Source organism: Phragmites australis, chromosome 14 (assembly GCF_958298935.1).
Source record: "Phragmites australis chromosome 14, lpPhrAust1.1, whole genome shotgun sequence".
NCBI classification, from domain to species: Eukaryota; Viridiplantae; Streptophyta; class Magnoliopsida; order Poales; family Poaceae; genus Phragmites; species Phragmites australis.
Genome location: NC_084934.1, coordinates 26,506,525 through 26,522,862, shown reverse-complemented (window position 1 = coordinate 26,522,862; position 16,338 = coordinate 26,506,525). Strand labels below are relative to the sequence as shown.

Here is a 16,338-nt window from a genome sequence, read left to right as displayed (position 1 = left end):
CGGACAGATCACTGGCAGCTCGCAGCAGCAGCTTTCTTTCGGATTAGACTAGCCGAGACGAACGTGATCAACGCTGGTATGATTCGTCGAGATCTCTGCTACCATGGCTCTCAGTCTTGCCTACACCTGAAGATTGCGCCGCTGATCGGCTGACGAGATGATGGCTCTTTTTCATTTTTATTGTTTCCACTTGAACGGAGGCAGTTTCTAACTTTGGAAGCACAGAGACCGATCCTTACCTTAACCAGTTGTCTGAATTTGTTTGCCAATTGCCACCTCGTTAGCACGCGCGCGCGCTCAAACTAGTTGCTCCCGGAGGGTGGCCACAACCCAGCTTGGTAACTTGGTACGCGTGTAGGACGGTAGGAGGAATAAAGACTGCTGCGTAGGCAAATATCTGAGAAACATATATTGCATAAAAAAACTCAGGTTTTTGCAAGGCAGTTTCTTCAGAACCTAGCTAGCTACCTTCCCACACCAAAGTAATGGGAAAAGCGCAGCGCACTGCACCGTACAACCACCACATGCATTGTAGGATGTACAGCCGGTTGCGCCTGCAACGAACTTCGGTGATGAGGCGGCGCTAACGGTCCCAGATCCGTAAGATGTCGTCCTCGATCAGCATCTTGGATCCACCCTCGTCCAGCTGACCCACGCAGATGATGCTATTCTTTAGCCGTGGGATGAAGTAGACGCTGTAAAGTGCCTTGTACTCTCCATTCTTTCTAGCAAATACGATGGTGCCACAACCGCGGATGTCGACCATTGAGCCATCTTCGATATGGACGGAACCCACCACACCTCGATCGAGCTTCGTGAAGTCATCGTGGTGACCCGCCATATGGTTGGTGGCACCAGTATCGAAGTACCAGCCCTCCAGGTGATCGCCGTCGTCGCTGTCACCAAGGTGGACTTGTGCACGTGGCTCGTCGAGGTGGACGTGGTTAGCTGGTGGCTCCTACGCATCGCTGAGAACGCACACCTGCGACATCAGGAGCGCAGGCTTGTCTTCTTCCTCCTCATCCTGGGCCAAATAAGCTTGTTCCTTCTTGGACGATTGGCAGTCCTTCGCCTAGCGGCCATAGCGCCCGCAGTTGCGGCACTTATCGTGGGAGAGATCGCGCGTGGCCTCCTTGCCATCAGAGCCGCCGCCTCCCTCTTTCTTCCGCGATGTGCGCGCACGGCGACGAGCATCTTCGCTGCCCGAGGACCCTTCGCCCTGCTTTGGCTCCTTCATACGCGCAATTCATGACTCCTCGGTGAGGAGGACTTTCTGCCGACGGCAGGGGATTCTTCCGGATTGAGGCGATCCTCCACCGCCTTTAGCCTCCCAGTCACTTCCTCCAGCGTGAGAGTCTAGAGATCAAAAATAGTCTCAACAGACAGAGCAATCTACGAAAATCTCTTGGGACTACTCACAGATATTTTTTCTACCATATTTTGTTCTTCCATCATTTCTTTGAGCGTGGCGAGGTTGGTGACGAGGCCGGAGAGATGCATCGCGCAATCGTCGATTGTCTCTTTGTCACGAAATGAAATTGCCTTGAATTCCATCTGCAATTGTTGCGTCGAGACCTTGTGGACACAATTGTCGCCGACGCACATCAATTTGATGGTGTCCTGGGCCTGCTTGGAGCTCGTTTTGACAATGAGCGTGCCAATCATCTCCTGGGACACAGTGCGGAGGATGGTTTCCAGCGCCATGCGATCTTCCTTGAAATCCGTATCACCAAACTCCACTGCGTCCCAGAGGCCGTGAGCCTGCAGCATGACCTTCATCAGTAGGCTCCAGTCGGCCTAGTTGCTTCGTGTGAGGATCAAGTACGACGCGGCAATGGAGGTGATCACAGTGCTGGTCGACAAGGGAGATGTCAGACGAAAGAACAAGAAGGCCGGGGCCAGGATTACGCCCGCTTTGCAAGAAGGAAGCCAAAACGCCTTGCCATGATCAACATCGACCGCCTGTTAGCCGTCCCCAGCAGTTGTCTTTTTCTTGTTTGCAACATGTTGTATCTTAGCGTTATGCTGCCGTTGCACATGAATGTCTGTAAGCTAAGGAGTCCTGCCTTGAAGCCCCAGACCCACTCAAACAGCGGGTCAGTAGGTATCAATGTAGAGGGACAGCTGAGTTCAGTTACCGAGCTACCTCAAACAGCCATTCTGTGTAATGTTGTCACCCAGAAGCATCTATCCCCTTCAGCTAGGCATCAGTTACCGAGCTACCTCTTCCAAGTGTGTTGGAGAGGATCTAGCGCCGGGTCTGTGTATCAGAAATCTGCTCCTGCTCTAGTCTTAATCCCAGTGGACTATTTTTTATACTATGGCACAACATAATGTTTCTATGCTTTGCTGGAATGTCAGAGGCCTGAACTCCCCAGCAAAAAGAGCGAGCATCAGAAACATGGTAATGTCGTCAAAAGCTACAATCATTTGCTTCCAAGAAACAAAAATTCAAATTTGGTCTGACACGCTGATCTGTGAGACTCTTGGACCAAATTTTGTCGGAAATTACACTGCGATTAATGAAATTGGTGCCAGTGGTGGAGTCCTGTTAGCTTGTGACGAATAGTTTTTCACATTGTCTGACCCTTCGGCCACTGACCACACCTTGTCTGCAACCATCACGATGCTAGCTGATAACAGAACCTGGTCTCTAACCACAGTATATGGCCCGCAAAGTGACAAAGATAAATTGCTCTTCTTGGATGAGTTGGTCTCCTTACGGCCCCTCATGAAGTCGGAATGGTTACTAAATGGTGATTTCAACCTCATTTTCCAAGCCCAAGACAAAAGTAATGATCGACTCAACTTGCGCATGCTGAGAAAATTCAGGAAGGCAATTGATGATCTGGGCCTAAAACAACTCAAACTCAATGGTCGTAAATTTACTTGGAGCAATGACCAAGCAAATCCCACCATGACTAGGATTGATCATTTCTTCTACTCCCCTGACTGGGACTCCCTCTTCTCAACAGCCTACCTCTCCACTCTGTCTTCCAGTGATTCGGATCATTGCCCGTTGCACCTCACCGGCGAGATTCTTCATCACAAGTTTGCGGGCTTTAGATTTGAATCCTTCTGGATTGGCCTTCCAAGCTTCAAAGAAACGGTAACAGAGGCATGGCAACAACCTGTTTTGGTCTCCGACGCCATTCTCCGCATACACATCAAGCTGAACAGAACTGCAAAGGCCCTTAAGCTCTGGAAAAAACAGAACATTGGTGACATAAAACTTCGCCTGAACATAGCTAGAGAGGTCATCCACAGACTAGATGTGGCGCAAGAAACACGCCTACTGTCGGAGGAAGAAAGAAATTTCAGAAAATGGCTCAAAGGGAACTATCTGGACTCGCCGCTATCAATAAAGCTCGTGCCAGACAACACTCCCGGATGACAACGATCAAAATGGCAGATGCTAACACAAGGTTCTTCCACATCAAAGCCAACAGCAAGAGAAGAAAGAAGTTTATCCCGATCTTAGCTTCGGGGAATGAGGTTGCAACAACCCATGATCAAAAAGAAGCTTTGCTGTATAAACATTATGCTCAGTTCTTGGGCACAAACAAGCAAAGAGAATTAGCCATACATTGAGAAGCCCTCAATTATCAATCACATGACTTGTCGGAGTTAGAAACCCCGTTTGATGAAGAGGAGCTACATTACACTATAAATGACATGCATTCGGAAAAGGCCCCGGGACCAGATGGGTATATCGGTTTGTTTTTCAAAAGCTGCTGGGAAATCATCAAAGAGGACCTCATGGAGGCGATTAACACTTTCTATTGCTTGGGTTCAGACAAAGTAAACCTTGTTAATGATGCGAATATTGTGCTACTGCCCAAGAAAGATGGAGCTCTCTCGGTGGGCGATTTTAGGCCGATCAGTTTGATCAACAGTATGTCCAAAATCATCACCAAGGTCCTAGCCAACAGATTGGCACCTCGCCTCAATGCCTTCTGCCAACAAATCAAACCACATTCATTAAAAAGAGATGCATACATGATAATTTCCTCTATGTACAAAATGTGATCAAGGCTTTATTCAGAGCGAAACAACAAGCTCTTTTCATCAAACTTGACATATCCAAGGCATTTGATTCGGTTAACTGGTCGTACCTGATTGAGATGCTAAAGGCGATGGGTTTTGGACAGCGTTGGAGAGATTGGATTTCTACCTTGCTTCAGACCTCCACCTCCCGAATCATTTTAAATGGGATTCTAGGCCCTCAGTTCAAGCACGCAAGAGGGCTGCGGCAAGGCGATCCATTATCGCCCATGCTGTTCATCTTGGCTATTGAACCCTTCCAAAAGATCATTGCGGAAGCGGCGCGTAGAAACATTCTCAAACCAATTTTGCCCAGAGCAGCGAACCTCCGATGCTCTCTCTACGCGGATGACGCGGCCATTTTCGCCTACCCAGACAGAAATGACCTGAATGCCTTAAGATTGATTTTGGAAGCCTTCGGTAAATGCTCGGGGTTGGTCACAAATTTGCAAAAAACAAAAATTTACCCTATTTGTTGTAATGATTAGGACCTCAATGCCGCATTGATGGGTTTCCAAGGAAAGGTGGGTCAATTCCCATGCAAATACCTCGGCTTACCACTCCATACTCGACGATTAAAGCGGGTAGATGTTCAACCTCTCATAGACAAAATTGCAAACAAGCTACCAGGATGGCAAGGCAAGCATTTCTCATTGGCAGGTTGCAAGATCTTGGTAAAGACCGTTCTCTGCTCGCTGGTCTCTTTCCACCTTATTGTCCTACCGTTACAAAAATGGATGCAAAAGAAAATCGACCGTATTCGTCGAAGCTTCCTCTGGCGAGGGGAGGAGCCGGACAAGGTCTCTGGAGGACACTGCCTCGCAAATTGGCAGAGTGTTACAAAACCAAAAGAGAAGGGAGGCCTGGGCATTGTTGACTTGGAGAAATTTGCGCGTGCTTTGCGTGTCCGCTGGTTATGGCTAGATTGGCAACAACAAGATTGGCCATGGAAAGGACTTCCCTTACCGTGTGACCAAACAGATCGTGCGTTGTTTCATGCGTCGACAGAGATAACGATTGGAAATGGGAGGAAAGCGGATTTCTGGCACTCAAGCTGGGTGCAGGGGCAAGCGCTGAAGAACATTGCGCCACTGATTTTTCCAAAATCCTGCAGAAAAAACTTCAACGTGAGAAGAGGGCTGCAAGATCACCAATGGATATCCTACATCGGTGATATATCTACAGATGAAGAGCTAACTCAAATCACATCTCTGTGGATGTTGATAAACCAGCTGCATCTTTCTGACGAAATAGCGGACCAAATCAAGTGGCGGTGGACTGCAAACGGAGAATACACAGCAAGCAGCGCGTATAAGATTCAGTTCCAAGGGATAATGACAAAATACAATATGAAGGCGGTCTGGGAAGCGAAGGTTAAACCAAAATGCAAAACTTTTGCATGGTTAATGTTACAAAAAAAGATCTTAACGGCCGATAAGCTTGCAAAGAGAGGATGGCCTCATGAACAAGCATGCAGGTTATGTGATCAGGAAATGGAAACCGCAACTCATCTATGCAAGGACTGTGTCTACGCTCGCGAGGTTTGGTACCATATCTCAGCCTGGTTACAGTTAAACAATCTACCAAGCTTCTTGCTGTTTCGCACCCCTCGTGGTTGGTGGTGTGCGGCAATGAAGACTTTTGATAAACAATTCCGAGTTTTTTTCAATGGATTGGTACTCCTGTTTTGGTGGAATTTATGGACAGAGAGAAATGCAAGAATCTTCAGAAAATCCAGCCAAACAGCCCAACAGTTAGCGCACAAGATCAAGGATGATTTCGGCGAGATCTCTATGGCCTTGTCCCGGGAGCCAACAACGAGTAGTTTTTTGCTCTCTGTTGTATAGTTGATCTCTTGATCAAACAGAGTGGATGTTCCTTCTCCCACTCTCCTTCTAGGCGCCTCGTAGTTGTGCTTTGCGCCCCCTACTTGTTTCTCTTTTTTTCCCCTTTCAATGGGTCTTTTGTACCTCTTTTACTCCTAGTCTAATAAAATCGGCAATCCTCGTTGCCGTCTTTTCTATAAAAAAACTCCAAGTTTCGCAGCAATAGATTCCCAGGCACCAACGTGCACACTCATCACTCGTCACAGTTCATGCTACCGCCTAACACAATATCAAGTACTGTCAGTGTATTAAGTAAAAGGGTATTCTGACTAAATGAGCCCCACATGGTGTCTAACAACTAGAGCCGCGTACTCCTCAAGATATGGTCGATCATACGATCATAACAATCAGTCTAAACGTCCACCCGATAAGTCTCCCTATACCACCACTTACACTCGCAACCAGACCTACTGGTCGCAAGACCAGATTTGACGCAACATGTCCAGAGTACCGTCGCTAATATCCACTCAAGTATTTTTTCTTTCCTCATGCACCATCACCAAATGACGAAGTCATGAACGACGCAGTTGGACACAGTCTCATCCCGTAGTATTAAATATGGCGGCACACGGCAGATGGAACGTTGTCAGTAGCCCAACCAGGCAAATGAACAGGGTCAGCGCTGAAGGATCCTGTCCCATCCCGTAGCATTAAATACTGTAGGATAGAACTTTGCAGACCGGCACGACGACGCACGACGGATGAGACGTTGTCAGCAACTCGACCAGGCAAGTGGACAGGGTCGGCACCAAAGTGGCATGTCCCATCCCGTAGCATTGACATAGCGACGCACGTCGGATGGAACGTCACCAGCAGCCCGACCAAGCAAGTGGATGAAATCGACACAGAAGGACCTTCTCCCGTCCCGTGGCATTAGACGCACGACAACTAAACATATGGTGCCCTCAAAACAAGTGGGCACACCTGATCCTCCATAATGATAGTCTGGATTAGATATTAAGATGAGTAGAGACTTCTTTGTTCAGATCCACATGTAAATACTCCTCCTAAAGAGATGAGGGTCTCGTTCCAAAGGCAGATGCAAGAAACTAGAACAAAAGCATCATCTGTAACCCACTAAGATCCTTCATAACATACACAGGACGTAGGGTTATTATCCCTCCGAGAAACCCGAACTTGTATAACTCCTTGTTTCACTTAGTCCACCGAACACACACCCGTTTGCTGAAACACCATTCATGCGTCCAATGTCCAGCGTATCTCGAAATCACTATCAAAGATTCACCCTCGACAAGTACTAAATACTACAAAGAGTAGGACCATGCGATTGGAGCACCAGTAACAGCACATCAAATGGCAGTATGGCACAGCAGTGGGCAAACAAAGAACTGAAAACAACGAATTCTGCTATTAACATAATTTGCCTTGGAAGCAACATGATTTAGGCAAGCTGACATCCAAGCAGGTTCCCCTAACACAGAACCATATAGTACATCAATAAAGGGGTGATTTGCCGAGCTTAAATGACTTAAAAGTTTTTCCCACACTGGTAACATAGATAGTGATCATTCGGTCCTGCATTAAGCGCCACGCTTAAGATCACTTTCCACCAAACAAGTAGCCCAGGGACGAGCCGCCACCAGGAGCAGCATGAACCTTGGTTGAAGGACGGTCCTGCAATGGTCAACAGAGTTAAATCACAAATTAAACTCCCAGTCGCAAGGCAGTAAAAACATGGAGACAGAAAGTGCCCATGTCTGGTTTCGTTTGACAAAACAATATGCAAGATAGCAGAGAAATCAGGTCAGAAATCCTGTTTGAATATCATAAAATAGTAATGCCAGGAACTCATGACTCTAGGCAGACCCTAGCGACCACAAGTATTTGCCGGGTAGATACTTGTCTAGATTATCTGTTTAGTTAATTTGTATGCCGGGAACGTGATGATAGAGCGTTGGTAGAGCGCCCAGGTGCGGCGCCGCTGACCCGGGCTCGAACCCGGGTACCCACGAAAAAAATCCCCATTGCTGTGCTGGTTGCGCGTGGTCCCTCGTGCGATAGCGCGGTTGCACCAGCGTTCGGGGGTTTCTCGATCTTAGTTAAAAGCCCTCGGGACGTCTCTCCCACGGGGTCGAGTTTTTTTTATTTTGGTGGGTCGAGTTTTTTTAATTTGTTTGCCACCAAAAGAAGCGGTAATTGTTCCATTTATATATGCTAAGTGGATATGCTATAATGTGCTCTAACAGAGAACAACAGGAAACAGTGAGAAGGGTAACGATAGCTACTTTTTGTTGATGATTAACATGGCACGGATACCATTGTAAGTAGTTCTAACTTTGCAACCTCACAATGAACAACATATTCATGGTAGCTACTTTGTGAAAATCAGTGTGTAGTGGACCAAAACGATACATTGGTACTAGCAAAAACTTGAACCAAACAGCATCTAAAAATGACTGAACTGCAAGCAACAAAAAACTTCTGATAGACATAGACAGGATCTTTGACCGACAGACTCATAGTACAAACAGCTCCATGACACTTTATTACAAGAAGCAACCGCCTCAAATTCAGACTCATTACAGTGAAAAAGAGGCATACCGTAAGGAAGTTGCCAGTGTTCTGGCCATCTACTCTGTGATAGTTGTTAGCTTGGCTACCCTGAATGCCAGCTGGAATTTGCTTGGTTACCTCAGCAGCTGCGGGTGCTAATTTCTCAGCAGGTGAAGCCTTTGCAGTTGGCGCTGCAGCAGGTTTTGGGGGCTCACTATCTCCAAACAGGTAACCCAGGGAACTTTGACCACCACCAGCACTCCCACCACGACTCATCTTGATTGTGTAAACTGTAACGAATTATCGAGTAAGTTCAGCATGATTATGATCTGTTCTATATAGTCAACACAGATGAGATAAATTTGTTATCAGCTTGTCTATTCTTGTGGAAGAAGTTAAGAAAAAAAAAACAGAAAATGAAGTAGCCTTTTAATAAGATTGACACCTCATATAAAGAGCTTCATATAGAGCTTACTAGTGTGTGTCAATAGATGGATCGAGAGCCACATTATATAAAGAACATCTGTTCATCATCATAACAACACATAAGCTAAGATCTAAATGTATGTAGACTTAAAGCTTCCATCCTTTCCAATAAGTTTCAGATGTCTCAGATACAAAACTAAACTAGCTAAGCTGATCGGAAATCATGCATCCACATTGGTTCAACCACGACAACAGCAATGGATCTCACTGAATCTGGAAGCTTCAGGTGAGTTATGCTTGCATAGATCATGGTCATGGATCAAGGTGTACCAGTCAATCCATGGTCATCAATCATTGAGAAACAGTAGACATCAGCAATGGTATCATAGAAAAAAAAACATATTGACATCAAAGATTATGCAAAACCCAGAGTTAACAAAAAACAGCTGAAAGAACCAAAGTTTTTCAGTCATGTAACCTACAATAGTATATCATGCAAACATTTATTTACAAGTCACAGGACTATGCTATTGGTAACAGGAGGGAAGACAACATTATCAATAATTCCTTTTCATCGAAGAAACCACTCCCATCAAGATTCACCAGTACCTTTAGGTTGACATGGCAAAAAAAAAAAAAAAGCTCCTAGATGAATATATAAATGACCAAAGGATGCTTTGACATTGTTGAATATAATTAGGCTTTTCGGAAAATACCAGTTCGAGTTCCTCATACAAGCATATCACAAAAGGGACTGCCAACGAATTATCATTAAAACCACCAAATTTTTTTTAAGGCAGCCCAAATGCAAGTTCCCTACACCATACCAGGTGATGGACCAATCCGAACATGCCTGATGCCACCTATGCAGCTACAGATGACTCCTTTGCGATTCTGCTAGTCTTTGCAGACATGTTACACCTGAATTGGGCCTGCATCTGACACGTTGTAGAGAAGCATGCATACCGTCCGCTTTCTAAATTTCGCAAAGCATTTCAGAACAGCTGTACCTCCTTTCATCACAAAAACACAGAACAACTCTAAAACCGCAAACCTTGCCACGATCCACCATCACTTCTCTAGTTTGTATTACAGCTACCACGATTCTACCTTACTTTCACAACAACAACAAAAAGAGATCCCCACCACAACCAAAAGTCAATTCCCACGCTGGTGAACATGAAACTGCAGTGACATTGCATATGATGACGTACCACATCCCCGGAGTCTTCATCAGTATACAAACAAAATGAACAACATTACCACAAATCTTCCGCTAAAACAACCACCGACGCAAAATTTTGTCGCAATCCTGATACCCAAGCGTCCTAGATCAAGAATCCGAAACTCTACCAGCACAAACAGGATCCACAGACCAAGAGCAGACGTACCACCTCAACCGAGGGTTTGAGACAAGATCCGGACCTAAAGATGCACCCAATGAACACGAGAACACGGCGGATCCGACGCGCGGACCGCTGGAACGACACCGAGAGACCCACACGAACTAGACCGGATCGTGAAAGGTATCCGAGGAGAGCGAGGAGGAGGCGACTCGGGTACCTGAGATCGATCGGGCGCCGACGAGGGGAGACCGGGAGAGGAGGAGGCATCGCTCGAGTCGGGCGAGTGGTGGTGGGGGGATAGGGTGGTGTGCTCTTGGAGTCTTGGATTACTACTTATAGAATGGAACGTTTGGAAGGACTTTTGCAATGTAGTACCTCATAAATTCTCAGGTTAGCAATGAATGGGGTGAATGCCTGAATGGAATATTTCGGTTAGGGATTTAAGTGGATATTTAATAGGTAGTTTTGTATCATTATTTAGTTTATTTTTTCTTAATTTAATGAGTATATTTAAAAAAACTATAACTATTTTGACATTTGTTGTAAAAAATTATAATTTCTAGTGTTCATTAAAAACATACAACTATTTTAACACATGTTACAAAAAACTACAATTTTATTACCGTGGATCCATCTGTCAACAGGTGTGCCTACGATTAATCCTCCTATTATATGCCATATAGGATAACAGGTAGGTCCACAGTGAGAAAACTATAGTTTTTATAACATGTATCAAAATAGTAATAAGTTTTTGAAATAGATATCAGAAATTGTAATTTTCTACAACATATATCAAAATAGTTATAAATTTTTAAAATTTACTCTAACTTAACTAGGTGGGGGTAAATCTTTAGTTTATTTGTTTGAGTTTTGGATGGATCCAATAACCCCAAAAAGTTTAAAACCTGTATCGCTAATTTCGGTGCTATAATGTGCTATGGAAGTTGATGAACTATTGATTTTGTGAGTTGCTACTATATAGTATGTTATCACAAATTGTTGAAGTAGATCTTACAGAATGTTGAACATTTTATAAAAAATTGTTGAAGCAGGTCTTACAAATCGTTGAGTGTGGCTTAAAAAAATGTTTCCAACCGGCCGTTTCTGCCGCCTTGGCAGCGTGAGAAACCAGAAGTATGCAAGGGTAGTGCTATTTATCCAGTCCATACGATGAAGATTATTCTTAATCCAATTCATATTTTTCCATGTGTGAAAGAAAAAGCAACTCTTTCTTTTCATTTTGATCCTTTAAGCTGTACTAGAATTACGCGTGCCTTAATAGTAAAGGCCCTATTTGAAATGTGAGATTTCACATCAGTACAACTCTTGTGAAATTCCACCGTTCCAGACCTGTTCTAAACAGGCATCAGTAGTGATAGTGACCCAATATGGAAGGATGCCAGTGCACTAATGGATGGATGCCATCGTCGAGATCATGGCGAAATCCCACATCCTGTATAGCGATTTCCAAAACCATACCATCCTCAGCATGTACAGCAGCCATGCATGCAGGCTCACCGGCTGGCAAGATGCCGAAACCATAAGGAAAAAAGACTTGCTGTCACGACGCCTGGACCGGCGGCATGGCGGCGACCTCCACCAGGACTTTGTGCAGCGCCTGCGGCTTGGAGAAGAAGGGCGCGTGGTCCGCCCCCTTCAGCCGCAGCACCTTCTCCGGCGGGTTGGCGCCGCACATGCTCTGCTGCAGGGCGAGCGGGATCGCGTTGTCCTCCGTGGTCTCCACGTAGAACCGCCGCACAGAGCCGTAGTTCTCGGCGGCTAACACGAGCCTCTCCAGAACCGGGGCGAAGGGGATGGGCCTCATGGACACCGAGGCCAGCGACACGTCCTTCAGGAGCGCAAGGAAGGGGATGTGAGAGCTTCAGAATTAAGATTCAGTGATGCGACTGGAAATGATTGTGTGTGGCTGTAACATAGTACCTTGGAAGGGCTTTGGTTGAACAGCAAGTCTCTCAGCAAGGCCTTGTCGATTTTGATAGCGGTCGGAGGCCGGTCCTTGCCATTGGAGTAGACGAATTCCTGCGCCTTCTGGAGTGTGCCATTTGTGTCCATCTGAGGCGTAAGAACGACATCAGGGCATGATCATCCAAAGATATGCTAATTTGTATGCAAGGGGACGCAACATTCAGTGTTTTTGTCTGTTTGATGTTTGTCAATGTTGTGCCAGGAGATCAACCTGCTGTTGGAACATATCAAGGGCACTATGCCCGTTTGTCAGCATTGCTGCGCAGAGGAAAACAGCCTTGGCGATTTTGGATGGGAACATCTCCATTGCATAGGATATACAAGCGCCACCGAAGTCATGTCCGACCAAAATCACCTGCATAACAATAAAGGTGTCGAATTGTTATATTTCTTGCAAGAATGAAAGAGGTTATGTGTAAAAAGAACAAAATAAAACAGGGTGATGTGAATTTGAGAACACAACAGTAGATAATCTCCTGAAAAGGTCCTATGATGCTCTGAAATATCAGTATCAGCGCCGACGAAAATATTTCCAAAAATTCTGAGATAATACTAAGCCAATATATTGGAGAGTAAACAAAATATTCCGGCATTCAATTTAAAGAAATAAAAATCAACTTGAGTGGCACCCAGCTACTTTATTTAACTCATTGGAGTACATAATAGTAAAGTCATTCTCAAGCATCAAATCATTAGGTGGTGCGCAGGCTCTGAATCATGACCATGGGACCAATTCTATCTGACATTTTGAGTGTTACTTAGGATGGTTCCTGTTATGATTGTGATCCCCAGAAACATAAGTCTAAAGACTTTATCCCGTACAAAATTGATCCCACATAACACTGAAACATATAGTATCTTTGTTCAATTGTTCATATGATCGCTCTTGGTACAATATTGCGCTATTGGGTGGTTAAGTGTAATCTAACACTACTAGTTTCTACCTATAACATCTTACACCCCAGAAGAGTAGTCTCGGCCATGTCCATTAGACACTTGGATCAACACTTTACTCGCAGTTTGCCAGCTGCTTCACTAGCATTCTTGACCTAACGCGCATGAAGTGAAGAAGAACATTGGTACATGCCTACAAGGTGCTACAGAGCTCTATACTTAACTCTAGCACGCTTACAAATAAATGTAGAATATGAGCTTCTGCGTAAACAAATACTAGTTTACCAATATATAACTCTCGACTTACAACAAATTAGTCAATATGATCCTAGTTTGCAGATTAGATAATGCAAACAGTAGACCTTCCCAGCAACTATGTTGCAGACAACAATTCTTTTTTCCGGGAGTGTTATGGACTATAGCCAGGTCACTATTATAAGTTACCAAACATCATGCAGAACACATCAGCATGAATTATAGGCTACTAAGACATTCCAAATGGAATTTTACTTGTAAAATATTAAAAGCGTACTATGATTGATCTATAGAAAGAGAGCAAACCTTTTCAGCATCACCTAGGCCTTTAAGGTAAGATGTAAGCGGTTCAGCATACTCTGAAAGACTGCTAATCTTGTTCGTGTCATAAGAATGAATCCCAGAGCCTGTTAAGTCGATGGCATTAACTTTGAACCCACTGTCTTCAAGAAGTGATATAGTCTTGTACCAACACCAAGCACCAAAACCACCTCCATGAACAAGAACAATGATGTTGGTTTCCAAATCCTTAGTATTCAAATCCTGTTTGAGAAATGGACCATTAGTCAAAGTAATCGTGTTTATATAAATGTCTTCATGTACAGCAAGTTCAAAAAATTTGTAGTACACCAGGAATAGCGAGAATCATTCAGCAGAGTGGAGGAAACTAAACAAAATATCCGAGGTTCTGACGGCTATGACATACAACTGTGGAAATGATTGCTTGCTGATAAGCACTAAACAACAGAAACAACCATAAAGTCAAATAGCATGCTAATTTTGTTGGACTTTTCTCTGCTTTGAACAAATTTAGCATACCATCGTATGCATTCGGCAACTGACCAGTGACTTTGAAAATGTCAAACACAAACCTCCCAATCCCAATCAACCTGGGTTTCCTTCCTGGCCGGTATCCTCCTACTAGTCAACACCACTGTTGGTAGCCAGTAATGCCGGTATACAAGTCGATACAAATTAGTAGCCACGCCGGCTGCCCATCCAAGTAATGGTCAGGGCAAACCTGGCTACAACAGATCTCGACAACACGTATGCGTCAGTACCGAAACAATTCAAGTAAACGATCTCAGGATCCCCCACCATTGTACAACATGGGATCTCCTCGGCTCCTCCTTTGTCCTTTCTTCAGAAGAACGAACACACATGCCAATATGATCGCACTAGATCTAGAAGCAGCAATCAATCAATTTCAACTGCCCCCTGTACATGAAGAGTTTCTGAACAAGACAATGCATATCACCAACCACTATCCGTCAACAACCGAAGTTTCCCACTTCATGTAATCTTTTACCAAATCAGTGCTCGGTCGTTGTCCTACACCAAGTTGTTCACATTTCTCAAGACAATTTCATAAGGTCCAAATGACAAAATCAAGGTCATAGTCTATGTCGAATATCAGGAATACACGTGGACCATTTGTGTTTTGGTTTCTGTTTCTGTCGTAAGCTCCGAAATTAGAAGCACAAACAAACGGATTTATTAAAAAATATTTTTTAAAGAAGCTAAAGGCCTATTTTTGAGAAAATAAAATAGAAGCAGAAAAGTTAACTGAGAATACTTTTCTGAGAAATAATGTGCAGAGAAATAAAAAAATTGTAAAAACCATCAACTAAAATCCAAAAGTAACTTTTCGGCAAAACAAAAACATAAATTTTCAGAAAAAACAAAAACAGAAGCTCTAACGGAGAATCAACGAATTAAACTGCAAATCAAACAAACCGGCACTTAGTTCTTACACAAGCCAATGGCAAGAGATAAATTAGAGGAATTCGTCCACGGAGAATCAACGAATTAAACTGCAAATTAGCCGGGACATGTCTATACAGAAAATCAGACAAATGCGAAGACAAGAACAATCACCAAAGGTCGCACCGTTCTACAACCGAGCCCAAACAAATTGAGCAAACCATGAAAGGAATCTAAATTTTAGAGAAGAAGAAAATAGAACCGCACGAACGAGAGAACCGAGAAGTAAGAAAAATCTCAAAGCTTCAAACTTCCTTACACGCGACGCGAAGCAAACCGATCCCAGCGAAAACCCGATGAAAAAGGGTGCAGGTCAAACCAAAACGGCGTTAGAATTCAACGCAGCGCACGCGGCGGCACGCGCACCAACCAAGCAATGGGACCGAGAGCCGAGATGGGCAAGCGAGGGAGCGAGGCCTCGGGTTTTTACCTTGGTGAGGAGCTGCTGCGGCTGGAGCTCGGGGTCGGCGAGCGACCGCGGGCGCGTGCTGCAGCTCCTGGGCAGAGGCGGACCCTGGCTCTGCCGCTTCGCGGCGTACCGCACCGACGCCGACCGCTCGAACGCCCCCACGCCGCCGGCGCCCCGCTGCCCCAGCACGAGCGCCGCCGCCGCGGCCAGCGCCTCCTCGTCGACGGCCACGGCCTTGGCGGCGTCCCTCCCGCCTCCGCCGCCGCTCCGGCCGCGGGAGGAGGTGGAGGAGCGCCGCTTCGCCGGCGGTGGCGGTGGGGACGCCGAGGGGCAGGGGTCGGAGAGGCAGGAGATCAGCGAGCCCATCGGGACGAGCCGGGCCGATTCGGGAGAGGAAAAATCCTTGCTTTTGCTGCTCCGATTCTGGAGAATGGTTTTGGAGGAGAGGAAAGAAGCACAGGCAGCAGGAAGCAGGGGGCGCGGCAGAAATGGCAGGAAAAGCATACGAAAATTTATACTTCTTCCGGTACTGCCATTTTTGCAGATAAGGGCTCCTGGTTCAGAGAATTTTGTTTCGGACTAGTTTTGAGGGATCACAGATCATTAGGAGTGAAAACATAATAACTTGATTTCTTTGATACGCATACCTTCTAGTCTTAACAACCGTTTTAAAAAATATATATCAGCAGATAAGGAAAGGAATACCCGATGGGATACACTGACTGTAGGTCCCAAGGTGACTAGAGTTTTTTTTTTAACACCAGTTCAACTCGTAGACTTACTCATATACTTATACCAATATAAGTAAACATTC

At 45.1% G+C, this 16,338-nt stretch overlaps 3 protein-coding genes across 3 annotated transcripts; all 3 read right to left on the bottom strand.

The window, feature by feature from the left end:
- Window positions 1-583: 583 nt before the first annotated feature.
- LOC133890371 (uncharacterized) lies at window positions 584-1,779 on the bottom strand. The gene is made up of 3 exons (XM_062330763.1): window positions 1,435-1,779; window positions 1,240-1,356; window positions 584-958 (listed from the first exon to the last, which is right to left on the bottom strand). The coding sequence occupies exons 1-3, from the start codon at window positions 1,777-1,779 to the stop codon at window positions 584-586; spliced, it is 837 nt and encodes a 278-aa protein (XP_062186747.1).
- A 5,485-nt stretch (window positions 1,780-7,264) lies between these two features.
- Window positions 7,265-10,569, bottom strand: LOC133889982 (protein SPIRAL1-like 1). The gene is made up of 3 exons (XM_062330411.1): window positions 10,434-10,569; window positions 8,493-8,734; window positions 7,265-7,565 (listed from the first exon to the last, which is right to left on the bottom strand). Exons 2-3 carry the CDS (start codon window positions 8,718-8,720, stop codon window positions 7,491-7,493), a joined length of 303 nt encoding a protein of 100 aa, XP_062186395.1. The 5' UTR covers window positions 8,721-8,734; window positions 10,434-10,569; the 3' UTR covers window positions 7,265-7,490.
- Window positions 10,570-11,136: 567 nt separating this feature from the next.
- LOC133891676 (putative methylesterase 11, chloroplastic) lies at window positions 11,137-16,002 on the bottom strand. Its single transcript, XM_062332411.1, has 5 exons — window positions 15,546-16,002; window positions 13,658-13,894; window positions 12,414-12,557; window positions 12,158-12,289; window positions 11,137-12,065 (listed from the first exon to the last, which is right to left on the bottom strand). The coding sequence occupies exons 1-5, from the start codon at window positions 15,888-15,890 to the stop codon at window positions 11,778-11,780; spliced, it is 1,146 nt and encodes a 381-aa protein (XP_062188395.1). The 5' UTR covers window positions 15,891-16,002; the 3' UTR covers window positions 11,137-11,777.
- Between the last annotated feature and the right edge of the window lie 336 nt (window positions 16,003-16,338).